Source organism: Erpetoichthys calabaricus, chromosome 10 (assembly GCF_900747795.2).
Source record: "Erpetoichthys calabaricus chromosome 10, fErpCal1.3, whole genome shotgun sequence".
In the NCBI taxonomy this organism is placed as follows: domain Eukaryota; kingdom Metazoa; phylum Chordata; class Cladistia; order Polypteriformes; family Polypteridae; genus Erpetoichthys; species Erpetoichthys calabaricus.
Window position 1 is genome coordinate 124681425 of NC_041403.2, and position 27720 is coordinate 124709144.

At 37.5% G+C, this 27720-nt stretch overlaps 2 protein-coding genes across 3 annotated transcripts in view; one reads left to right on the forward strand and one right to left on the reverse strand.

Moving 5' to 3' along the window:
• The window catches only part of fam83c (family with sequence similarity 83 member C), a 39453-nt gene extending 27467 nt beyond the window's left edge, over positions 1 to 11986 (forward strand). The window contains exon 4 of the mRNA XM_028811876.2: positions 9544 to 11986. Within this exon, the coding sequence (XP_028667709.1) occupies positions 9544 to 10486 (943 nt within the window). The 3' untranslated portion in view covers positions 10487 to 11986. The remainder of the gene's footprint in view (positions 1 to 9543) is intronic.
• A 7615-nt stretch (positions 11987 to 19601) lies between these two features.
• LOC114659407 (annexin A13-like) overlaps positions 19602 to 27720 on the reverse strand; it is a 57152-nt gene continuing 49033 nt past the window's right edge. Inside the window, exons 10-11 of one of the 2 annotated variants that reach the window (XM_028811877.2) lie at positions 24736 to 24848; positions 19602 to 23750 (exon numbers count right to left, since the gene is read on the reverse strand). In XM_028811877.2, coding sequence (XP_028667710.1) covers positions 23631 to 23750; positions 24736 to 24848 — 233 coding nt within the window. In that variant the 3' untranslated portion in view covers positions 19602 to 23630. The remainder of the gene's footprint in view (positions 23751 to 24735; positions 24849 to 27720) is intronic. The other variant, XM_051932838.1, reaches the window with a different exon arrangement.

Sequence of the window (27720 nt, forward strand, 5' to 3'; positions counted from 1 at the left end):
CAAATCCGTCCAATTAACTTGAAACAAGTATTGTATCTTTAACCACCAAATGACATTTATATTAAAAAAAAAAAAAAAAAAGAAACTATGCAAACTGTGCATTATTTAAGGCACAATGTCCCTCCATATTGTTGTATTTTTACTGCTAATTCATCTTCAGACCAGTACTGGCATCAAAGAGGAGCAAACAGCATTTCACTGGGTGGGATTCCAGACTGTCTCAGTTAGCATAGTCCTACCCCGAATGCTTACTAAATCAAGTAGTACATTACACAACATTTAATCAGAAGGGTTGTCAAAGTTGTCAACTGCATTGCTGATCTTGTTGTCCGAGTATGTTAAGTTACATCGCTAGATCTATCACATGGTATGCCAAATTCGCTGACTCTTTAATGACTTTTCAGCACAGTTTCACATTTCTACTTATTGCAAGCGCGCCCCTTTTTCTGATTGCCAATAACATGCTCCCTGACGGAGGCTTTAGAGGTAAGGAGCAGTTCATTCTTTTTCTTCCATTCTGTTGTGGTACCTAACACATGAGACATCAGACAGACAAGCTTCTCTTAAGGCTCTTCAATCCTCAACAGGAAGGACTGCAGTGGAACCTACTACAGGTCAGCACTGCTATCTTCTAGTTCTAGATCCTCTCCATTCCTTTTAACTGGAATTCTTCAGTTTCAGAAACTGATAAATGGACTGACATACTCTGTCAATGGCAGACATGAAAAGGTTAGTATTTTAAAATTCTTACATATCTGTCCAACATACAGAACATCACCACTCTATAGGGGTAGGATCAGCAAATATTGCTAGTCAAACAAGGTCATTTCTTTGAAACTTCTGGAGTCTTTCTTTCCTAAAAATGATTTGTTCAAAAAGTACTCTCAAAATCTCACATATTGGGAAAGTACAGATTAATGCAAATAAAACAATCTATGGGAAAGAGTAAAATCAGGACTGAAATCATTGAGCACTTCTTTATGCAGCTGTCTCCTGGGAATGTGAAAAGTGGAGACTATGATGCCTTCTGACAAATGTTTGAATGAGACAGTGGAACAGCTAAACTATTGGTAATTTGATGCACTGAAAGTCTGTTTTATGGTGAACCCCAAAACAACGCTGAGAAAGTTCACTCTTTGATCACACTACTTTTTAAAGTGTAACACTGGTCTCCTTCCCATTAGGCCAATTTATTCTCTGGCAATAAAGCAGTTTGTTCACCCAAACTTCTGCATTAACGTCTCTCTCCTTATGGTTTTCAAGATCCCACTTTAACTGTGTACTTCCATTTCTTTTACATAGCCAAGTCCTGCATCTGTGCATTGACCAGACCTCAGATCTTTCTTCCCCTAAAGAAGCAGTCCCCATCTTACCTTCTGTGCAGGGCAATTCCATCATGTCTTTAGTGCTGTTATCTTCCAATATTGTATGTGTAGTGACAACACTTATGTGGAACTGCTACAATTTATGCTTGCATAATCTTTATGAATGTTCATATACAGGCCTTGCCCATTTTGGTGAATGGTTGCCAATTACATTTTAGCTTCAGGGAAATGCCAAGGTCGTGAGAATATAGGAGTCTAATATGGTGATTGGCTCTCTCATATTCAAAAAGATCCCATAAGATGCATGAGGTAGAAGACTGGAAGAACATTACTTCAAAAGGTTACAGGAGGATTAAAACAAATATGAAAATTGTGCATGACGTAACATTCAGACGTATATGAAGACGTGTCTTACTGGTTTGAAACATGGAGCATTTGTAAAATTTCTAGTCATTTCATCAAAGAGTTTATCAAAATTTGGCATATTATATATTTTTCAACCATACGTCTCATTAAAAAATAATAGTGTAAATAGAATGTAATTAGATAAAAATGTTTTTCAATACCATTTTACAGTTATCATGTGGCTAAACTTGCTTTCATTGACAGGAAATTACAATTCAAGTAATGAAAACATTCATGTGCTACTGTTAGTTTGTAGTGGTTACATGATGCACAGATTCACATATGATTTGTTTATTTTATTTCGGGGACCCCAGGAACATATCCAGCCTTGACCCGGCTTGCACACTGAAGGAGAGACATGTAACACAGCAGCACAAATGAATTAATAATAAAGAATATATTAAACAAGTAACTGAAGAAAAAGCAATTGATAAACAACAAATGCACAGGCAAAAGCCCACCCAAACAACCTAGACAGTGATAATTAGTTAAACAAAACACTCTACACAAGAACAGTTAACAACAAACAAGACAAAAGACCAAACACAGTCCAGTAAAACAAATGCAGATGATGACAGTGAAAGAAATGAAACCCCCTGTGAACAGTGCCCTGAATTAAATTTAAAGTTTTGTCCCACCAGGATGCCGATGCAAGTTAAGGTTTGTAGTGACTCGGAGCACTCCCCTGACAAAGACGTTTTCCAATCCCGATGAAAACCACATGTAAAAGCAGGCCTGGGACAAAAATGAAAATCTAGAAAATCTGTCGAAACTTATTTGTAATCCTTTGTGAGTAAAGCGTTGAAACAAACGAACATACTCTAGATGATTGCGAACCTTTGGTGGCACATGTCTCCTTTTTAAAAGCAGCACCTCATTACATTTCTTCCTTCAGGCAACCCCTGAAGCAAAGCTGTCACTGCCCCATAATGTAGCGCTTCTGTGGTTGGTGGGATTTGAAGTCCATAAAAAGTAGCACTGCTACATGTGCTTGGATGTAGATGGTCTGTGGCTAATTGTAGTTCAGATTTCTTAAACAAAAGGTTTTTTTTTAAAGAAGCACCCAATGGAGATTTCAAATCTGTTTTAAGCTAAAATTGTAGATAGAAAGCGGATCATTGTGGCGCTTTGTCAATAAATTATAGCGTCAGAGAAATGCAGAATCTTTATAATCTTTATAGATAATGCAGCCATTGGGTTGTTTTTAGTGTAACATGTTTTATCACTGTAGCATAAATGTCACCAAGCCATCTTTCATATATTCTACATAAGTTAAAGTGCTTTTTATTTCATTTTTATGGTCATGAATATCATGTCACTTACCCACTTCAATGTCAAGGAGCAGGAGAAGTGAGCTGCTGTGAGTGGAGTACAGCTGCAGAGACGAGCGCAAGATGGGGCAGTGGCAGGAATAAAACCGTTGGCATCTCACAACACCTACCCCTGCATTTTGGTGAAAGGGATGGTATTTGCATAGTACGGGGATGAATACACCATATTATTACTATCATACTGAATAAACAGAATATCACTATTAGTGAATTGTATAAGTAAATGCACATCTAATATTGTACCTTCCTTTCCATCCAGCCCCGTCTGTGAACGCCTGATCCTGTGTCCTGCTGTGATGCACGACTGAAGGTGTTTCAGTGTTTTTCTATCAGGAGCGGCCATTAAACAAATAGTACAAAAAATATTTAAAATATACAAGTCAAAGTAACTGCTTTCAAGGTAAACGTGACAAAGTAAACTGCTTTGTACTGGACGTCACACAGAATGTTTCTGTTTTTAGATAGTTGGGATCTCAAATTTGATAATGTTTTTCAATGGGAGATTTTGAAATTTCAAAAATGTTTGCAGTGTGTTGTATTTGAGAAATCTCAAAAAAAAAAAATTGATCAGTCCTGACAAATTTTCTTGAAGTGTGCAAAATTTCCATAAAATTGGACTACTGCGAGTCAAGTTGTTTTATACGGATGGACAGATGTGACAGACAGACAGACTTGGTTATCGCAGTAGATGCTTTTTTTTTATCATTATATGCAAACACACCAGAAAAGGCAGGGAGATTAAACTAAAGGCTACCGAGAGACCATGAAAATAAATAAATGCAACCCAAAGGCTTTGACTTCATGTTTGGGTTTGGTTTGGCCTTTCTTTTTTGGTCTCCAAGTCCAAGTTTCCCATTATTCAAGGTTGTGGCCATTGGTGGTGTGCCTTTCAGTGAATACAGAATGTCTACACTGGCACAAACTTAGCTCATACCAGTGGCAACTTAAGGCAGTGGCCCATGTTCATAGTGCCATACCTTCCAACACGCCCAGCCCATCTGGTTTATCCAACTACGTTCATGGGTTTTTAACTATAACAAATGTATTTACAGTAATCCCTCGCTACTTCGCGGTTCACTTTTCGCGGATTCACGACTTCGCGGGTTTTTAAATACAAGTGATTGCCCGCCTATCGCGGAAGTTATGTTCCAGACCCATCAGCAACAGGAGAAAATCCGCGATATAGAAAGACCATATAAATAAACATTTTTATAGTTTAAGCCTTAAAATACCCATCCCACATGCTTTAAACACATGTAAACTTATAAAACACACTTTGTTAACACATATGATATGTGAATGTCGGGCTAAGGATATGAGTAACATCTCACTATCATAAAACATTTTAACTTCACGCAAGACAAGACAGTGAGACAGGAAAATTGGTGATGTACAGGCTTTTAAATTATTGACAGGCAGAGCGACAAGCAGCACAAAGCCAGCACAAAGTCCACTTCTCCTTAGCGTTCATTCAGCTCCCCACCCCCTTGACAATGCGAACTGCGCCTCCGGGGAGGGGGGTTTGAGCGAACGTGCGTTGTGATTACATCTTTCCTGAAGAAGGGGCCTGAGTTGCCTCAAAAGCTTGCATATTGTAATCTTTTTAGTTAACCAATAAAAGGTGTCATTTTGCTTCACTTTTCACTACATTCATAATGGCTAACATGGTTCAACACCCTAGTACTACAGAATATCATTTATAAAGTTGTGTCTTTTTAATTATTTGAAAGCAAATACAAGTATTTTCTTGTCTTAAATCTTAAGGGATTTCCCTGCATTGTTATGTAAGGTGTTTGAACTGTTTGAGGTATCACAAAACACGCATTCATTTGATCTTTATTCATCAGTATGGTACTTTCTGCTCAGTCATGCCTTTGATTTCACTGCAACAGATCTAGAAACAAAAATGTGCATGTAGTGCTTATCAGTGACAAAAAAGAAAACAGCAAATTTTAGCACAACCTTTTCTGTGCACTAATGTTATGGATGCCATGACATGTTTTGATCTTAGCAGTGCCTACAGTTAACCTTTCATCAGGCAGAAATGACGCCAGGCACATTTGCTGTCTACTGTAGTTTTTTCAGACATTTTGCTTCACAATCGCATTCAGTCTTCCTGCTTTTAAAGTAAGGCACAGATCTTGTATTTGTTGTCTGAAAGAACACTGGTTTGCTGTGGGGTTGCGTTTTTCAGACTGGAATATTTGAGAAATCAGAAGCTTGGAATGAAGGTGTGTGTGTGTCCACATTAGGGGGAGGTGAAGACAGACAGGATGAACCTGCTTCTTGCAGTGCGGTGCCTTTGGTTGCATTGTTCTTTAGCACAGAGTATCATTAAACTGTGTGCCCTACTTTTTATATTTGCATAAAATGGTCATACTAACACACAGTATTCTATACTTTTGCTTACTGTAGGATAGTTATGGTAGCATAGTAGTCAGTGCTGCTGTCTTATACCGCAAGGAATCTGGATTTGGGAGACATTAAAGCATTCTGTTCATATCACAAAGACATGTTTTAAGGTAAATTGGTGACTCTGATTTGGCTCAGTGCGTAAGTAACCAGTATGTAATGAAATAAAACCTCATCCAAAGCTGCTTTGAGCATCCAGTGTTGCCAGAGTGACACCTAACTCCCAAAGTCCTGAACTGGATTAAGCATATTTTAAAATGGATGACTGGATACTTGGTGGTGGTGGTGGCTACACTGCTAATGGGTAAGCAGGCTAGTGGTGCATGGAATTTTTCAGTGACGGTCTCTACATTTTGTTGTTCTCTTTCTTTTAGCAAACTGGGGCATCTGTTTAGGACTAAATGTTTGTGAAACCCTCAAGTACTTTGTAAAGCAGGCTTGTCTTGAGGAGGAATAATAAAAAGCACATTTTATGTGTTGTTTCAGGGTGGGGACAGTGCTCATTCATGTCACTAATACATACATAACTATTCAATAGTGGCAATTGCCATTCTAGCCAGGTTTTTATCATCCTTTGAAAGTTGAAAGGATAGTAATTGTATGCAAGATTGATGTGAATTGTGCAATTGAACTGGTGGGAGTCTCGGGTATCAGGGAAGAAAAATCAAATCAGTTATCAGTAGGGACTGACCAGAGGAATAAACCAACTATAATAGAAACTAAAGCTGAAATTAGTGTAAGACGTCCTAATTCGTGTAAAATGTAATGATTTACTTCATGGGGTATAAATACATAATAAACAAGAATAGTTATGGCACATATTTGAAACACTAAAATGTGTTCTCCAAATTAAATGTGAGAAGTTAAAATATTCTGGATTGTAATCAAAATTTGTTATTTGTCACCCTCTGATAGAGGCCTAGGTCCCTAGTAAAGGATCAAAAATAATATCATATTCATAATCACTATACTTGAAATGCAGTAAAACAATACCCCACATGCCTATATATGAAAATTTGTCATTTTTAACCTTCTGAGATTAGCTTTACATGCCTGTATTACTGATCCCCATTTTGTCAAAGTTTTGTGAAAAGGAGCAACCTTGACCCCTCATATCCCTTTGGGGTGAACCCCTGGGACCGATTGATGTGATCATTATTGTTGAAGAAACCAACTGGTATTGTCATCAGGGTATTAATTTCTGCACAAAGAATGATCCAAGAAGACCTACAAATTAGTGAGGGGGGGGGGGGGGGGTATTTGGTGGCGGGACAAAAAACGTGACGTCTTGCCTAACTAAACATCAAGATACATCGAATGGTATATCATATGTGGAGTTTTTCTCCTGCTGGTGAATGAGAAGGCACCAGACAAAAAAAAAAAACACTGAAATGATGTCAAATCACTCAGAAGTAATTCTTATGAACACAAAAGTTTTTATATTCTTGTCCTGCAGTGGAATTGCAAAATCCCAAGAACTGTAAAGAATCCAAATCTGGGGCTGTTTTTGCAGAAGGGCAAATGCAGGTGGAGAAGAAGAAGAAGTAGGAGGATGGAAACAAGCCTGAAAGCCTCACTAGTTACACCCCTTAAGTTCTGAAAATCCCATGGAGGAATCTGCACTAGAAACCTTCACCAGACTGGCAAAGACTGAATGCGAAAACTAAAGAGACTTTGTTATAAAGAGCCTGCAGCAGGAAAAAACAACTTGAAAATGTCCCAGAAAAGAACTGAATAGCACCATAGTACATTCAAGTGCAAAATGACTCTAAGTGCCCATCCCTAGGTTATCAGTTTTGGCCATCTGCTGTCACCTCCTCATTTGTTTGTGAACACAGATAAGCCACTGTTTCTGGGAGATTACTGTTTTATCCACTACCAACCTGAAACTATCCAATATCCCAAACCGGTTTACCTTAGGTCTGACACAAGTATTTATTGCAGAACACATTATCCTAAAAAGTATACAATTTATAAAGCCTAAACTATTTTGTGTAATGTTATTACAATAACATTTGTAAATCTTCATAAAACTTGTAAAGGCAAGCGTGCCATATTAGTATTAGCAGGTTTCCAATGGTGTGGAAAGGAGATGGCACAGTGTTTAGTGCTGATGTCTCTAACCTCCAGAGTCCTGGCATCAAATTCTAACCTAAGTGTTGAGTTGCACAGTTTTCCCATGTGAGAGTGGATTGTTCTCCAGGTACATGTTTTTCCTCCCAAAGATTTGAATGTTGAGTGAAAACTGTACATTAGCCTAATAAGGGTGTACTTCATCCAAAGGAGTTTTCTGGTTTACATCCAAAGTACCTGACATGAAACTGGCATTGAAAAGAAATTATATAAAAATTAATTAAATGGATATTAGTAACTGTAAATTGGCCAGAACGTGAGTGAGTCAGTGTACCTAAGTGTGCCCTGAAATGGCCTTAGCCATGGTGTCTAGGATGAACACCCCACCATCCTCCATTGATGAAGGCTAGATTACGTACCTTACGGGCACCAGGATGTTGAAACTTGAAAGGCTCCCATTAAATCAATATTCTGGGTACACACATACACTAACAAATTATGATCATCAAATATGTCAATAATTAATCAGGTACAGATATTGAAGTAGAAAAAAAATCCAAAACTTTATATCAGTTCAACTTCACCTTCTTTTTCCATTTTTCATTTTTACTTTTCCATTGGTGTAATACAACGAAAGTAGTAAACTGAGTGCAACGTCATACCTGTGGAAAATTAACTTTTTCCTGATAGTGTAGTTAATGAACATCAAGTTGTTATTTTTAATAGGACTATATAATATTTAATGGAGTGTTTTGTTTTTTCATATATTTATAGTGGTCTCATGGTCTTCCACGTTATTGTTCATGTCTACATCTGCGTTGTTGCTAAAGGTACTAGAAGTGGCGATATAAACCCTGTCCTGACTGTCAGCAAGGACAGTCTCATTAGTCTTAACTGTGGGATTTATGGCTTGTCCAAATCATATATTTTTTTTTTTCCCTTTTTTTTTTTTTTTAAGTAGTTTTGGTCAAAACTGCACCTTTTGCTTCTCTATTTTTTTCCTTTCACAGCTCCTCACTTTGAATACTCCTCCATTTTGTCTTTTTTCTGTCTTCCAGCAGAGTAACAGGATGTCATAATAGTGACCCATTAGACACCTGCTCTGATCGTGCCCTTACCCCGTCATGTTTTTCTTTTAAAAGCTTTGTGTTTAGGTCTGATTGGACAGGTTCATAATCATGAGGGTCAGGAACAATGCTGAACGGTGTGTTGCTGTGTGTGCTTGTACTGTTGGTGAAACTGTTGGGCATTTTCTTTCTTTCATAAGCTAAGACCCCTTTGTGAGAAGGGCCTCTCGTTCTGCCCCTAAGTCACCATGATGTTAGATCTGGTCATGCTCATGACACTAAATTGCATTAAGTGTGTCTGATGAGGTATTTCTGGTTTTATAGCTCAGGTTCCAGTTTGCTGTAACTCAGTAACTGATTTTGGTACTCCTCATTAACAAACTTGTTCTGAGGAATATGCTGAGTGGTCCACTCTTTATTTCTGTATACTTAAAAGATTTCTTTCCACTTCAGTCAGCTTTAACTTTACTTAAATGTAAACAGTCATGTTTCTATCTTTTAATAGTTAAAGGTAATCTTTCATGTGGGAGCTTTGAAAAACAATTGCCACCAAACAGCAGGCTGATGTTGTCACTAGTCTAACTATTGTGTGTTTGGGAAGAGCTCAAATCCCAAGAATCATGGCAGGCCCATTGCATAAGTGCTACATTGATTCTTGGGATTTAAGTTCTTCCCCCAGCTTAATACTTGACCAGCAATGTCACCGGTCTTCTCTTCTCTGGTGATTTATACCAAAACAGAAGCATTGTTTTGACACACCATTTTTCAAAGCATTCACATGAAAGGGTACTTTTCACTATTAAAATATAGGGGAAAAAAATAACACTGCTCCCCTTGTGTGTAAAAATTGGTATAAAAAAGTTTAGTCGGGTGTGTTTAAGAAGTCTGATGACAGTTGCTTATGACATTGTCTATTCTGTTTTTTCCCAGCTTCACTTGGCTTTCTGCTCAGGTCCACACCAACATGATGATCCACCTCACAGGAAGTATTGTTGAAAGCTTCGACAGAGAGTTTCGCTGCATTTATGCAGATTCCCAAGTCATCAGCGGTCTCCATGATCCCGATGATGATGATGATGATGATGCAATTTTAAATGTCCAGATTCCTCGGCCAACTGGATTTTTCAATTTTGATTACAAACTGGAAGGGCCTAAAGAGAATGTTCGCTCTGACCCCTCTAGCAGCCTCTCCAGCAACAGCCTTTCCAGCATCAAGAAATCACCCGGGGCAATATCCCCACCAAGTAAAGCCAACCATGATAAAAAGGAAGGGAACAATGGCCTTAGTAATGTGGATAGAGGCTCAAGTCCTACCACATTCCATTTTCCTAACCAAATACTTCGAGGCTCTGGAACTGGAGGGCCTAGTGTTGTCCCATTAAATGACTGGTCAAATGCAAGAAATGGGCCTGGCGTGGTCCCATTCACCGAATGGTCAAATTCAAGAAACGGACTTGTTCCAAAGTCAACAGGTTTGGGTCTGTTTGAGACCCGTCAGAACTTTAACTCCAATCACAACGCTTACCTTGAACATGAACCCAACTCCAAACAGAGGCCAACAGCCTTGCTTTCAAAAATGACTGATTTACTATCTCTTCCAATTAAAAATAAAGAGGTGCCACCAGCAAATATGTTAGTTAGGTCACCACCCCGAAATGGCTTTCCTGCCTTTAAAGACATAAAATGGTCTGATACTGAAAACAGACCTGGCATACCTGATGGGCCCCTTCCTTCAGAGGCTCAACCGCAAGAGCGAATGAATAAAATCAACAGACATGATGAGAAAAGAATGACACTGGGTCACAGCAAACTGGAGTTGGTAAACCAGTACAACAAAACCAAGAAAATATATAGCCGCTTTGAAATGAAATAAGCAACTGTTCTGAACAGCTGAAGATGCAAGTTGTGAAATATTGGCAGGCCCCGGGGTATCCTAGTACTGACGTTTTTAAAAACTATGCCATTGAAATGTTTAGTGCAAGGAACTGCCACCATCATACTAATCACTGGTTAAATGTTTCAGGTACAAAGTTGCTTTTCATTTTTTACAGCAAGCAATTGTCAAGGAATTGCCTCTCATGGCCATGGCAGCAAATTGCTTTTCAGAAATGAACAGTTGAACAGCAATGACTTGTGTTTGCACATGAGAAATTCTTAGTGTGAAAGATGGCAGTAGCATTTATAAAGCACAAATATCTGTCATAGCATCTCTTCCATTATGGACTATTGCCATTTAAGATAACAATCCATAACATACTCTGGAAGCATGCTGGTACAGGCTATTAAAGGGTGAACTTCAACTCCAGCTTGGACAAAAGAAAAATAATAACTGTGAATACGCAAAAAGATCAAATTTTTTCTATACCAGCACGTTTACAAATGCACAGGTAACAAAAGAAATCAAATAACTATCAGTTCAACAGACATTGCCAGGTTTTGTAAAGGCCTCATTCAGCAGTTGAATGTGCTGCAGGGGTCAAACACAGGTTCTTGAAGCTGTGAGGCAGCCTGCTTCTTCCTTTATAAATCTCTTAATGTTATTGGATTTGCAGCAGTTGCTAGTTTCTTTGCACTTTCAAAAGCTGCTTGCCTTGTCTTTGTTACTTCATGGTTTGCAAGGGGTGGTGCAGTCAGCCACAGAACAAAATATACAATGCCTCAGAAGCGGGGGGCTTACTTTTCTAAGGCTCACATGGAGGATGTCCTTGTTCTTTAATTAAAAAGGAAGCACTCCTTAGAGTTTCTAAAAAATAAATAAACAACAGGTAGAGTTTGTTGTTTCTACATACTGTACACAAACCTATCAGGAGTCCTTGTTGGATAATTTCATTGCAGTGTTTATTGTTAACCTTTCATTAAATGGCTAACGTTTTAAAAAACGGTTGGATTTCTGGTTATGTTTATGCAGGTGAAAGAGCAAGTTCTTTGCCAAGACTCGTAGCTCCTCTGCTAATGAGGAGTTCAGAGACAATGATTCCAGTGAGTCTTACGTTACTGATCGGCCGCTTCTACTGTTGTCTTGGCACTGATGGGCATACTGTGCACCTGCCCTGGGCTCAAGAGAATATACAGTAGATTAATAAATAAAATAAAACACATGAAGCTGTGAAGAATACATTATTTTTATCTGGATTCCTATTATTGGGGAATTCCCTTTTTTGATTGATTTTTTTTTAAACTGGTAAAAGGTATTTGTAAACATTTTGATATTAAAATGTGAACTTTTGAACGCAGCATCCAAAACCACCTCATGTTTAAATATTGTAAAGAATGTTTTTATTGTGTTTTTTATTATTGAAAAAGTATTATGACATTTTATTTAAAATGATTCTAATTTTGTTTTTGCTGCAATTAAAATAAAAGGTTTCCTGTGTTTAGTCTGTTTAAGTGATTCCTTTGAAGAACAGATAACATTTCCTCACACTACATAAATTCTAACAGTAACAGATTCTAAAATTTAAAATCCCCACATCCATTTATTGAAAGTGTCCTTTCTGCTATAAGCCAATCCCAGCAACATTAGGTATAATCCAGGAACCAACCCTGCATAGGCCACCACTGTTTTAGTGAGGGAGGGGAGAGTCTAAGCATGCACAATCCTGTCCTTACTTCTATTGGGCCAGAGGTACCAGTTACCCTAACCTGCATATGTTAAGGACCAAGAGCAAACTTATAAATTAATAGAGATAAGCTGCAAATGCCTCACATGACTGGACTAGAATTCAATCCTGGGCTACTGGAGCAGTGAGGAAGTCGCACTAGCCGTTGCACCACTGTGACACCATTATTTAAAATTAAAGTGTTATTCTGTATACTTAAACGCTATTTATGATACATGTGCAACAAATTTGAGTGTCATAGCACGATTCTGTCAATTTGATTGGAATTACACTATATACAATTTTTAGAACTTCCTACAGAATTTCAAAAAATATTCAAATATTTAATTTGTTCCCAGTAAAAAGTATAATTTACTAAAGTCACTTGTAAATTGGGCACACTTTCAGTTTGTTAAACCTGCCTATTCTAATTACAATCTAGCATCTCAGGCAGGGGAAGTTACAATACAGAATTTCTACACTTGATTGAAATTGAATCTTCCAGTGGCCCTTACATTTGAAATTAAAGCGCTCAAATGACACAGCAGACAGAAGAAATTTAGTAAGTGGGTGAGTTTTATCCTAGAAAGGTGACATTTCCATTTGTAGAAATGATGTCTTAACATAATTCAAAACAGTATTTATTGTACCGGTTATACAGATACTTACAGTAAGTCAACAAAACTGCAACCTGTTTCCAAACACCCTTTAAGTACACCGGATTGTTATTTCTGTATTTACTTAAATCCCAATCTGTCAGCTTCATGTGGTTGAAATGTTGCATAAGGCAATACCCGTGACATAAAAATTACCCAATCAAGTAAATGCTGATCGAATGCTGCAAAAAAAGTATTGCTACATACTTGCCACTGGAACAAGACAGCATAATGCAGCCTAGCTGCTGCCGTATGGGAGTTACAATCCTTCAGTTATATGCTGGGGTTACAGCGGCCATTGTTATTCATTGAGATTCCTACCTACAATATTTTATTAGCCTGTACTTTAAAATATTGGCCAAATGCCTTCATGTATCTCACCTACATAATTATTTTATTTCTGATTCTTAACCACTACAAAAGGGAGAGTCATATTTAATTTGCAGACCTACATGCATTGCAATTTTTTGTTTACTTGTTGTGGCGTATGGTTGGGGCCCTTGTCCAGCCGGGATGCCTATATAGTGGAAGGACCCTGGGAGAAAGCACATTCAGGGCATTACCTCCTCCAGAGGGCAGCCCCCCTGGTTTGTAGCGATACCTCAAGACTTCCACAGGGCTCCTTAGGAGATTGGAGCACTTCAGGGTGTCCTATAAAAGGAGCCACTACTCCTGAAGCCAGGGTAGGGAGGTGGAGGACAAAGTTTGCCAGGAGGAATGGAGGTGGAAGGAAAACAGAGAGAAAGAAGAAAACTGTGTACTGTGCTTGTGCTTTGGAACTGTGTGGTGTACTGTATGTGGGAAACAGAGGAAGGCATTTCCCATAAGGAAAAAGGAAAAAAATAATAAAGCGTGTGTGTTGAACTTGTGTCCAGTGTCTGTGTCGGGTTTGGGCGGCAGGAGTGCCCTCTGCAGGCCACATTGTAGAAGGTGTATTTTAAAAATCAAGGTATGGTATCTAACACTGATTGTCTAATTGTATGGGATGCAAAAATAGCTTGAAAAGTTAAAAGTAACACACAGGTTTGACGGCATATTTGAAATGCTGTAGTTTTTGATTACTTTAAGGTTTCTCTTTTTACTAAGTTTGAATGCTACTTGGTTAAAGGTATATCACTCGTAAGAAAAGTCTGTGTGTACTATTAAGTACTTTTTAAAAAAAATATTTGTTTCTAAATTTTTGCTAAGCAGTTCCATGAGTGATGACAATTGGGCAAGATACTTTGATTCAGGTCACCCTTGGCAGGAATGTGTATTTGGTTGGGTACATTTTAAAAATAGTTTTAGTTTCATCTGTGTAATTATAAGCCAGCTGACAGCTGTGTAAAGTCTCAATGCGCAGTATCGCCTTAAATTAGTCACCTTCTTAATTGCTTCTCCTAAGCCTGTGTGACTAAGAACAGCCAGCCAGTGACAAACATATGATGACAGAAGCAGGGCCCTTTCACAACCGACAGGAAAACCATTCTGACAGCCGGTGTTTGTTTGGAAAGACAAAGACCATCAAAACATGGTGAATTTTGGGTTTACCTAAATGCAAGGTGACCTGAACTTCATACATTAATACATGTCTATGTATGAAATTAATGTTTGATTTATTTTGTACTGATTTTCTGTTTGTTTAGATTTCTGTAATTTGGTGTATGAAACACTGTATTGGTCATAAAATTCATTTTTACAGAAATGCAAGATTTCCAAAAGGTATTTTTAAAGCCAAGGCATTCAGCAACTTAAACCCAAGTATAGAAATAAAATGTATTGTTATGACTATTATTCTTCTTATAAAAGTTACAATTATTCTTGAAATTTTTCAAAGCATTTGAATTAAACACCCCTGTAGATACGTTAATGAGTAAAAGAAATATGTATTAGTACCACAGTCTGCTGAACACAAGAACTAGACAGAATACAATCAAGTTTAATCTGTAAAATAAATATGTCCAATTTGAACCTGGAACTTCTCTGAAAACGTCAGTCAGACCATAGAAGGCATGGATTCAAATACTCTGAGAATTTAGTGCTGTTATACTATGTGTAGCATTTGATTAAAAGGAAACGGGTGAATTTTTGCAAAGCAGGGGCACTTTACATTGAGTCTCGATATACTAGTTAGTCAACTGGATGCAGACAGATACAATCACAGTACTGGTATAATAAGTCCAGTAACTAAATGATGTCTGCCTCAAACATGTTAAGCAATCAGTCTACAATTTGACACATTTACAGTTATCTTTTGCAGTAAACATTTTGCTGTGACTCATTATGTCTGCTTACAGCACTATAGTTTCACTAAAAAAATAAAACAAACTATTATATTTATCTTTGTGTAGAAAATATGCAGAATGTTAAATTTTAAAAATGTACTGCACAGTGATATTAATAGGTACCACAAAATATTATTTTACTAATGTAGTGCAAATTAACTGTGTTATACAGATGCAGCAATAATGCATGGAAAAACACAAGTGTGAATAAGATCTAACTGATTACATTATGTAATGTGCACAAAATGCCAAAATATTCAGCAAGTTTCAACAAACATCATTTAGCCCCAGACTACACTAAAACACAAGCACACTTGAAACAAAACACATTCTAAATATTTTTCTCAGTTTAACAAGTTGACACAGTATTAAATAAATCAAACAACCTAGTACAGGGGTAGGCAACGTCGGTCCTGGTGAGCCGCAGTGGCTACAGGTTTTCATTCCAACCCAATTGCTTAATTAGAAACCAATCATTGCCAATCTCAGACCTTATTTAATTTTATGGCTTGTTAGTCTGTGCAATGTAAGGCTCTTATATCGTAGATTTTTTTCCTTTCCAAGGATACCATCCAAATGATATGAAGCCTAAAACAGATCATTTTCAGTCTGTCACATTTTTCTATTAAGTGTTTTATTAAATCAAACAGTGCATGATGAACACACACAGATGTAATTGGAAAAAAGCTAGCAGGAGAACTGCTGGCTGCTTTGTCTTTTACATCTTATTGCTAATAAGGAGCAATTAAAACACTGAATGCAGCAGTTTAAGATTGAAATAAGCAATTAAGGTTGGAGAACCTTAACAAGCGAGACCACTAAAATGAAGCATCAAAATGTCACTTAAGCAATATGTGCTTCATCAGCAATAATTGAGTTCTCGTTAAGGAACTGGGTTGGAACAAAAACCTGCACATAATGCGGCTCACCAGGACCGACGTTGCCTACCCCTGACCTAGTATATCAAATTTACCCTTCAATTTCCGAACCCAGTCTCAAGAAAACTACTGTTGAAAGCCAAGCCTGTCCTGTATTATAGGAAGCAATACTGGATAGGATGCTGGTCCGTTGCTGGGGGTTGTGTGTGCACATTGACACCATTTAGAGCTGTGACATAACTGCATTTCTTTGGGAGAACAATGATATTCAAAGCAGAAACTTTCTTAAATAAGAAAACGTGGACAATTCTTATAAAAATCACCCATTCAGGAAATGAACTGAGGTGCAAGCACTGTGAGGGAGTAATATAAGATGTAACAAGAGAACATATTTTGCAGTGGTGTATTTTTAATTCCGTACCGTCAGATTACAGATTTAGAGCTTGGCATAAGCAGAACAGAGCAGTGTAAAATAAACGTTCTGAAAATTCACACCATGTCTTTCTAGAGTGGTTGTTTAAAACCACACTTACAAATAGTGGAAGCTGTGGTGTTGAGTAAGAAGAAACTAGCTTAGCTATAAACATGTTTATAAACATATCTATACTCAGGGTGGATCTACTATGAAATTAATGAAGCTTTAGTCCACACTGCTTAAACACTTTGGGTATCTACTGCTTGAGAAGAGGTTTCTAAATAAATAAATATTAATAACAGTGTAATAAAATACAAAATAATAGTTAAAATACAAATTAAAAGGTGTTTAAAGAATAAAAAATGAAATTTGTGGTGATCTATTATGGAGCAACCTCATTGCAGAAGATAACAGTGGTTACCCAGACCTAATTGCTGGTTTCAAATGCCATCCTTCATAACAATTCAAGCTTCAGGGTCCCAACAATGTAGGTTTGCCACTGTCTGTACTGTCTCTACAACTCAACACTGGTTCCATTGATGCACACCTTGATTATAAAGGTGCTAATTGGAGGTTCTGCCATTTCATTTAGAGCACTCAGCTATGAGCAACTTCAAGGTTTGTGCAAAAATCATAAATACTAAATAATTTATTTGGAAGGGCAGCACCGTGACAGTGCTTCCTCCTAACAAGGACAGTGGGGTACATTTCCCATGTGATCCATACGCAGAGTCTACATGGTTTTCTCCCTACAGCTCAAACATATGCATGTTAGATGAACTGGGATTGTTAGACTGTTCCTGCTTTGCCCGCAATGTTTGCTAGGATAGACTCCAGCTTCCCAGTGACCCTGCTCTGAGTAAGCAGGTAAAAAAAATGTATAGAAGAATACTTATTTGAAAAAGACTGTCAGTGTTATAGGTGTTGCACAAACCATATGAAGGCTAATTTCAAGGAGACACCAGTGAAGGCTACTGAGATTACACTGTGCACTGACTAATTGTCCTCTTCTCCTACAGCCAAGACAACTTCAAATACCTCTGAACCTGACTCTGACTTGCTTGAAGCTCCACCACTATCAGTCTCAAAAAGGAAAATAAAATCTGAAATTGTGAATTTTCAGTGATGTAATCAGTTAATTAAAAGCTAAGATTTACAAAGTTTAGCCATTTTGAAATATACGTATTCTCTGATTAACTTACAGTGGGGTTTGTATAAGTACTCATCTCTTAACTAATTAGTAACGTGTCAAAACTTGCAGATCAACAAAGATGGAAGTTAACAAGATCCAAAACTCTCCAGAATTGTGTTTTAAGAATCATACTAACTTTACAAAGGCCACTAGAAACAAAATTTGACTTTCTGTACTTTTAATACCTCCACTTTCCCATCTGCTAAACACTATGAGCAGAAAAATGACATGATATCTTCAAGAATCCAGCGTCTATACGATTCTGAAGACATTTAGCTAAATTTGTTTCAGCTGACAAACAGCACAAATTATGCAATGCAGACTGTGACACAGATTTCCAATCTTGTTGAAGATCATCTATGTTTGAGGTTTCAGTTAACTATTCATATAATATAAGTGAGAAATTACCACTACTTTGTATTTATAATTTTTTGTTTCTGCACAATGATTGACACATAAAACAACCTTGTAGCATTGCCTGACTGCCTCTGTATAATTTTTAACAGACCAAAATGCATTACTTCTGCAAGTAATGTCAAGTAGCTCTTTTAGGTGGTTAGTTACATACAAATCAGAAATGGAACGGTCAAACTTTGACACATCACCATGTTTTAAAGGGTGCACATTTAGGCTGTCAAAGTAGTGCAGTGGTTAGTGCTGCTGCTTCACAGTTTGAATTCCTGGGTTTGAATCTTGCACATGGATGTTGTCTCCACACATATGCATGGAGTTTCCGTTCTCATCCTCAAAGACATTCAAGAGTAGTGTTTCCATATTTGCTCTAGTATGAGAGTGAGTACAGCAGTGAGTATACCCAATCCAGTGGTGTTTCCTTCCTTGTGTACTGTGCTGTCAGGACTACTTCTGGCCAATTGTGAATACAACAGGAAATTAAAATTACTGTTTTTCTGACTTTTCTAATGAGAAATCAACAAGACCTTACATTTCATAATGGATTTCTTGTGAAGGCATTTACACCCCCCATAAAATGCAACCATAAAAGGAAATTATGTTTTCATTCCAGTAATTACAAACAAACAACACATGCAATCCAAATCAGTCTAACAGTAATGGGCAGATTATGCTTGGGGCTGGTGGGTAAATAATTTTATATTCATTATCACATCTAATATTTATGCCACAATAATTTTAGAATAATACATTAACTATGTGATCATTCTCAAGAAAAAAGTCACATTTTTATAAACCTAAATGTCTACAAAGTGTCTGATAAAAGACTCAACCAAAATAAACCAGTAGAAACTAACAACATATGTATTTCTAGAATGGCCAACAAATAAAATAAATAAATAAGATGCATCCTTCTCTAATAACTGTTACTATGAATATTTATAACTCAACTAGCCACATGAATGCAAAAGTTGTTCGACACAGGAAAAGCATAGCAGCATGGGGTGTTGGCAGCATAGCCGATTCCAAACCTGTAGCTGTTAACTTCAACCGCAACAAAGATTACTTTTCTCAGATGGAAGACATTTTGTTGCTGGTACAGCCCTACCACAGACTGAACACTTTAAATAGCAATTTAAAGTAATTAGCTGTGCAGACGGGCTAATGGCTTTAAGTTTTCTAGTAGAGAAGCGCAAAGGTGAACCAAACTTGTAAATCAAAATCAGCTGGAATTTGACAAATTAAATGAGAACACATTTGAGCACACCTACAGAAACTGAAAAAATGACCTAAATTGCTAGACAATTAAATTAAATTACAGTGTCCAAAAAGAGTTTTTCCCATATTTATTTGAGGTACACTGGTGGTACCACTGTCCATGTAGGCGTCACAAACTATTAACCCTCAAGTGCCCCTCTTTCAGTCTCAGTCATCTTTACTTTTCCAATGATGTTCTTAAGCTTTTAAATATCTTTTTAGAGAAGATGAAACCACATTACAAAAATACAGTCTTTGGAAAGTGTTTGTCTACATAAAGAGATAGAAGCAAATGAATGCCAAACATACATGGAGAGACAGGATAGATAAAAGGCTTTAATGCACTAAATACAACAAACTCTGGAATTATTATGAATATAGGAGAGAAATATTAAAATTTGGTGTAAACATTTACCATGAGTTAAAAATATGCATCAGTTCCCTGTTGCCACTTCTTATACTCCAAAATTAGAATGACTGCAATAAATGATTATATTAAAAAGTACAGAAAGAGTACGAGGCAAGCTGTTCATTGACTGTATATTGATCATAAAAATAAAAAACAATATGAAGAAGGTGATATTCAAGTGTTTTACATAATACAAAAGTAAGGAAGACAGTTCTGCACATTACAGTAGGGAGAGAAAAAACTAGCAGTTGAAACTCTTTCATTACATTGGACTACAGTATTCAAGTCAGATAGCAGATAGAGTGAAGACAAAATTAGGGACAAAACTGGAAAGTCTAAAGATGTATCCAAGTATAGTTAGCTTCATTTTTATGAAAAGCAAGTTCAAGATTATTAAGATACAAATTGGGGAAAAAAATACAGTTTATAGAAATGGACATTGAGGAAGGAGTAAATGTCAGCGAGAGAAGTTTTATATATGGAAGTGAAGTAACAGAGAATTAATCATTTGGTAATATCACAAAACACCTAGATTGGTTGTTAATGGTAAACACTATAAAATGATTTTGAGCACCATCTCATTCCTATATACAATTTGTCTTGAAAGAATTCTACGATGAGAAACTCTAGAAAAGGAAATCTCTTTTGGAGAAATAAAAGGTAAAGAAACTAAGGAGACAACCAGTAAAAAACAAAGCAATGCAAAAGTAACTGTATTCTGAATTAAGCAAAGTGTTAGGAGTGGATACTTTGAACTTGCTTTTAGGTGGAACACCAAGGAAAGTGATATTCATAAAGATTATGTTTTTCAACATTTTGACCCTTATAATTACAGAATATGTTTTTGATATGAATGTGACAAACAAAACAAAACAAATAAGTAAATAAATATAATATGTAAAAACAACAGAATATGTGTATACCTTCTTAAAAATGACTAATAGACACTCAGGACTGCAAAAACGTTTTGTGAGACTCTGTTTCACATTTGATACAGGTTCTCTGTAATAAAGCTGAAATACAAAGTACTTTTTGGCTGTGAAAAGTCCTAAGATCCAAACAAATTCTATAATCTTGTGTTCAGGCATGAACAATAATGTTCTTCAAAGACCTTGAGAATTAACATAAAGGCATAATGGGAAAAAGAAGAAAACACATACATACTTGATATTAATGCTTTTAAGGTGTGATGGTTGGATAACAGGGGAATATATATTTATATGTGTCCAGTACATATTTAAATTTTTTAATTATATAATTACAGTAATGACTGGGCTGGGAATTCACAGTGCTCAGTAGCTGTCCAGCCCTCAGAATCCCCATCATGATTTACACTATATTATATATATATATATATATATATATATATATATATACAGTGGTGTGAAAAACTATTTGCCCCCTTCCTGATTTCTTATTCTTTTGCATGTTTGTCACACAAAATGTTTCTGATCATCAAACACATTTAACCATTAGTCAAATATAACACAAGTAAACACAAAATGCAGTTTTTAAATGATGGTTTTTATTATTTAGGGAGAAAAAAAATCCAAACCTACATGGCCCTGTGTGAAAAAGTAATTGCCCCCTTGTTAAAAAATAACCTAACTGTGGTGTATCACACCTGAGTTCAATTTCTGTAGCCAACCCCAGGCCTGATTACTGCCACATCTGTTTCAATCAAGAAATCACTTAAATAGGAGCTGCCTGACAAAGAGAAGTAGACCAAAAGCACCTCAAAAGCTAGACATCATGCCAAGATCCAAAGAAATTCAGGAACAAATGAGAACAGAAGTAGTTGAGATCTATCAGTCTGGTAAAGGTTATAAAGCCATTTCTAAAGCTTTGGGACTCCAGCGAACCACAGTGAGAGCCATTATCCACAAATGGCAAAAACATGGAACAGTGGTGAACCTTCCCAGGAGTGGCCAGCCGACCAAAATTACCCCAAGAGCGCAGAGACGACTCATCCGAGAGGTCACAAAAGACCCCAGGACAACGTCTAAAGAACTGCAGGCCTCACTTGCCTCAATTAAGGTCAGTGTTCACGACTCCACCATAAGAAAGAGACTGGGCAAAAACGGCCTGCATGGCAGATTTCCAAGACGCAAACCACTGTTAAGCAAAAAGAACATTAGGGCTCGTCTCAATTTTGCTAAGAAACATCTCAATGATTGCCAAGACTTTTGGGAAAATACCTTGTGGACTGATGAGACAAAAGTTGAACTTTTTGGAAGGCAAATGTCCCGTTACATCTGGCGTAAAAGGAACACAGCATTTCAGAAAAAGAACATCATACCAACAGTAAAATATGGTGGTGGTAGTGTGATGGTCTGGGGTTGTTTTGCTGCTTCAGGACCTGGAAGGCTTGCTGTGATAGATGGAACCATGAATTCTACTGTCTACCAAAAAATCCTGAAGGAGAATGTCCGGCCATCTGTTCATCAACTCAAGCTGAAGCGATCTTGGGTGCTGCAACAGGACAATGACCCAAAACACACCAGCAAATCCACCTCTGAATGGCTGAAGAAAAAAAAAATGAAGACTTTGGAGTGGCCTAGTCAAAGTCCTGACCTGAATCCAATTGAGATGCTATGGCATGACCTTAAAAAGGCGGTTCATGGTAGAAAACCCTCAAATAAAGCTGAATTACAACAATTTTGCAAAGATGAGTGGGCCAAAATTCCTCAAGAGCGCTGTAAAAGACTCATTGCAAGTTATCGCAAACGCTTGATTGCAGTTATTGCTGCTAAGGGTGGCCCAACCAGTTATTAGGTTCAGGGGGGCAATTACTTTTTCACACAGGGCCATGTAGGTTTGGATTTTTTTTTCTCCCTAAATAATAAAAACCACCATTTAAAAACTGCATTTTGTGTTTACTTGTGTTATATTTGACTAATGGTTAAATGTGTTTGATGATCAGAAACATTTTGTGTGACAAACATGCAAAAGAATAAGAAATCAGGAAGGGGGCAAATAGTTTTTCACACCACTGTATATATATATCCATTACTGACATTGTTTGACCTTGAGAAAGTCACTTCCTGTGCCCGTGCTCCAACTGGTAATACAAACAAAATATAACCAATTACATCTGAAATGTTGTAAGTCACCTTTGTATGTAATATGTGTTGTAAATATAAATGTGTAATATGTAAATGTAATGTGAAGATATAAACAAAAGAAACTGCTTCTGTCATTCTAGCTGTTGTATATGATTAGCGACAACATATGATATCAGTTATCACTGTGATTATTTCCTCAAGTTTACATCTTTGGAGATTTTTTTTTTTGCATTTTTTTTTTTTTTAACTTTTTAGTTTCTTTATCCAATCCTTTTATTTTCATCCAAAGGTAAACATGTTAAAGGTTAACTTAGCATATATAATCTCTTTAGCATTTACACCCTGGAATCAATAAACAAAGGCTGCTTTGCATGTGTATTTCCCCTCCTGAATAAGTCATTAACTGACAGTCAAGGACAGTTTAATTACTAGCTTTGTATTACAATTTCCTTGTTAATAAAGTACTCTCTTTGATGTTGGAATGATTTAATATGATATTGAAAACTGGCTCATGTGTTAATATCTCAAAATACTGTTCCCATTTAATAGAAAAATGAGCTCTTAAAAATACAGTGTAAAAAGGTTAATACCTTTTGTAGTTCATTAGTGCTACTTTATGTTAGTTACTTAAGTGGAATTACACATGTAAAGATGCTAAGAAAAGTTGAAGAATAACAGTTGTTTTATACAAACCATAATATTAATATTGTAGTTTAACAGTTATAGACTACAAGACCAACTTGATAGTTAATAAACTTAGTTTTATATATCTCACAAAGTGTATTTCAGAGATTAAAACATTCAATGTTAAACAGATGAGATGGAGGATACATCCTTCTCAGTGAAATCACCTCCATACTTCTTGATCATATCAGTGCAAGATCTCTAAGATCACCTTCTTGAAGTCCCCACCACATTCAGAGCTTATGGCATCTCTTAAAGTCACATCATACTTTTCAGAGTACATGTCCTTTATGGTCTCAAGGTCAATCTGAAAAATAACCAATGTACTTTATACTACTGAAAGATATTCATTATTCACTGGAAACAGTTCTTGTTAGCATAGAAATAGAAATAAAGAATGTATAATGTTGTTATAGAACTGTAGTTATTTGCTAGCATGCCTTTTGAGAATTATTGAAGAAATAAATTACAAATATCTGTTGTACTTAATGTAGAAGACTACTGCTCAGTTGTTAAAATACATGGTAACCGCAACTGATAAAAGCTGACACAACACAAGTAAACAACTTATGGGTAGTTCGAACATGCAGAGCACAGCTCTCTAGTCTAGTCGAGCTGAAGCTAAAGTCAAACAAAACATTGACATTCCGTGGCAGGAATTGCACCATCGTTAAATGATGCACCGTAGTGAGATTACTTTGGGCAGAGGTAGTGAAACCTGCTGAAATTCACCAAAAGATGTTGCCTTGTGCTGATCAGTAAGCTGTTTGGGTAACCATCTTGCACAAAATAAACAGTACCCCAAGTCATCATGCACTATGCCATATTCATGATCTATAGCTGATATTCAAATGAAATCTCACTACGGCACGTTGTTCAACAATGATGTAATCCCGCAGTAGATCATCCATGATCATTTGACAATGCTTAGACAACTAGTATAATAGCAGAGTGCTGAGCTGTGCATGCCTGAACTACCAATAAGCCTTTATGAATGTGTTGTATAGCATCAGCTTCTATCCATTGCGGTTACAGTGTAATTTTCAAATTTCCTTTTCTTTATGATTTACCCTTATATAAGAAAAAAAGAGAAGAAAATCATTAAACATGTGATTTATTCTTTACCACAAACAATATACACTGATATGAGGATAAAGCTGTTCAGCTGGCTTTCTTAAAAGGTTTCCCATTACTAAAATTGGATATTTACCCAATATTTGTAAAGAAGAAATACTCATTGTAGTATCTCATTACAGAAAAATCCATGGAAATTCTGGCACAGAATGGCTTACCTCAGAGCGGCCAACAATAATCCTTATTAGGGTGTCTTCATCAGTTCCTGCACCCTTCATAGCGCGCTTGAGGCAGCGAGCAAAGTATAGTTGCAGGTTCTTTGCACATCTTACTGAAAAACAAATAAATAAACAAATATATAAATAAAATCAATATTTAAAAAGAGGAAAACTGCTTAAAATAAATCAGAACTATTTTAATCAAAGCAAAATATTCCAAATTTTGACATACATTTTTATAATGACATTAAGTCATTGGATGTAAGGAATATGATGAAGTATTTTGATTAAGTCTCTAAATTACAGTACTATTCTGAGGAGGCATACAAGTACTGTAAGAATTTCATTGTACTTAGTACACATGACAAACGTGAATTTAAAATCTACAGGATATTATGTGTATGAAACATACAGTACATTTTCAATTTAATACATTCAAATACAGTGAGCTATTTTGCCTTTTCTTGAATTTATTTACTTACGGTAGTATACATACCTCCTCAGGCTAATGTTAAGTCAGTGCTTGAAAAATTGTTTGACATTATCAGTAAACAACAGAACTCGCACCCTGATGCAGTTTTTATCATTGCTGGGGATTTTAATCAAGCGAATCTTAAGGATATATTCCCCAGATTTTATCAGCATGTACATTGTAAAACCAGCGGGGAAAACACCTTAGACCACGTCTATACAAACATAAAAGACGCCTATAAGGTCATTCCACGCCCCCACCTCATAAAATCTGATCATCTCTCTTTGTCTCTTGTTCCAGCGCACAAAGCCCTTATCAGCAGTACTAATCCGATTAGCAAGACTGTTAAAGTTTGGCCTGAAACGGCCATTTTCCAACTCCAGGACTGCTTTGAACAAACAGACTGGAATATATTTTTTCATCAAACAGACTTAGAGACATATACTTCATCTGTGCTGTCATATATTAATTACTGTGTGGACAATGTCACTGTCAACAAAAAGATTAAGGTCTACCAAAATGAGAAACCATGGATGAATAGTGAAGTCAAACAGCTGCTCTGGGAAAGTGACAAAGCCTTTAAATTAGGAGGCACCTCAGCCTATAGAGCTGCCAGAGCTAACCTCAAGAAGGGCATCAAGTCTGCTAAACTAATATACAAACAACGGATTGAGGAGGTGGCGGCACGGTGGAGCAGCGGGTAGTGCTGCTGCCTCACAGTTAGGAGACCCGGGTTCGCTTCCCGGGTCCTCCCTGCGTGGAGCTTGCATGTTCTCCCCGTGTCTGCGTGGGTTTCCTCTGGGTGCTCCGGTTTCCTCCCACAGTTCAAAGACATGCAGGTTAGGTGGACTGGAGATTCTAAATTGTCCCTAGTGTGTGGGTGTGTGTGAGTGTGCGCCCTGCGGTGGGCTGGCTCCCTGCCCAGGGTTTTGTTTTCTGCCTTGTGTCCTGTGTTGGCTGGGATTGGCTCCAGCAGACCCCCGTGACCCTGTAGTTAGAATATAGCGGGTTGGATAATGGATGGATTGAGGAGGACTTTGACAGTAACTCAAACTCACAACAGATGTGGCAAGGCATCCGATTAATCATGGATTACAAAAAGAAAAATGACACACTGGCCAATAACAATGCCAACCTAGCAGAGGAACTTAACAGTTTCTTTGCACGGTTTGACAAGGACAATAACCAGCCTCCAGTCAGCTTCGACCTGACCGGAGACTCACAGCCTTTGGTTGTACACATACATGATGTGCGGCGGGCACTCGAAAACATCAATACAAGGAAGGCAGCAGGTCCTGATAATGTGCAAGGATGTGTGCTCCAGGCCTGTGCTGACCAATTAGCGGAGGTATTTACACACATATTCAACCTCTCTCTCTCCTCAGGTGCAGTCCCCTTGTGCCTGAAATCCACAACCATTGTACCTGTTCCCAAAAAACCGAGGATAACCTGTCTTAATGACTATCGACCAGCTGCTCTCACCCCTGTCATCGCAAAGTGCTTTGAACGACTGATAATCACCCACATCAAAGCCTCCATCCCAGCTGATCTAGACCAACACCAGTTTGCCTATCGGCCAGATCAACTGAGGACGCCATCTGTGTGGCTCTACATGCTGCCCTCTCGCACCTGGAAAAGCCCAACACCTATGTCAGGATGCTCTTCATTGACTACAGCTCTGCATTTAATACCATCATACCTAACCAGCTGATCCAAAAATTCTATGCACTAGGACTTGCTCCATCCTTATGCAACTAGTTACTGGATTTTCTCACCAACCGCCCTGAGTCTGTCAGGATGGGCAAACACACATCCTCCACCCTTACCCTGAGAACTGGTGTGCCGCAAGGATGTGTACTAAGTCCCCTTCTCTATGCACTTTTCACCCATGACTGTCAACCCATCCACCAATCAAACATTATTGTTAAATTTGCGGATGATACAACTGTCATTGGGCTTGTAACAGACAACAGTGAAGCTGCATGTAGGGAAGAGGTTCAGAATCTGACAGAATGGTGCAACACCAACAACCTGGTCCTAAATACCAAAAAGAACAAAGAAGTTATTCTGGACTTTAGGACCACTAAAAAGACCAATCACAGTCCGATAACAATCAATGCAGATGCTGTGGAGAGAGTTTCCAGCTTTAAGTTTCTAGGAGTCACCATCTCAGAGGACCTGTCCTGGGCTGACAACAACTTGGCTATAATAGGCAAAGCACAACAACGCCTCTATTTTCTCAGGAAGCTAAGGAGAGCTGACCTCCCCCAGAAGCTGATGGTTAATTTCTATAGATGCACTATATAGAGCATTTTAACTAACTGCATGATGGCCTGGTATAACAGCTGCACCAAGACTGCTAAAGAAGCCCTGCAGCGGGTTGTAAAAACAGCAGAGGCCATTATTGGGACTGAACTGCCATCACTCGAACTCTCGTACAAGACTCGCTATGTGAGAAGGGCCAAAAACATTCACAAGGACAAAACTCATACTGGAAATTCTTTGTTTGAGCT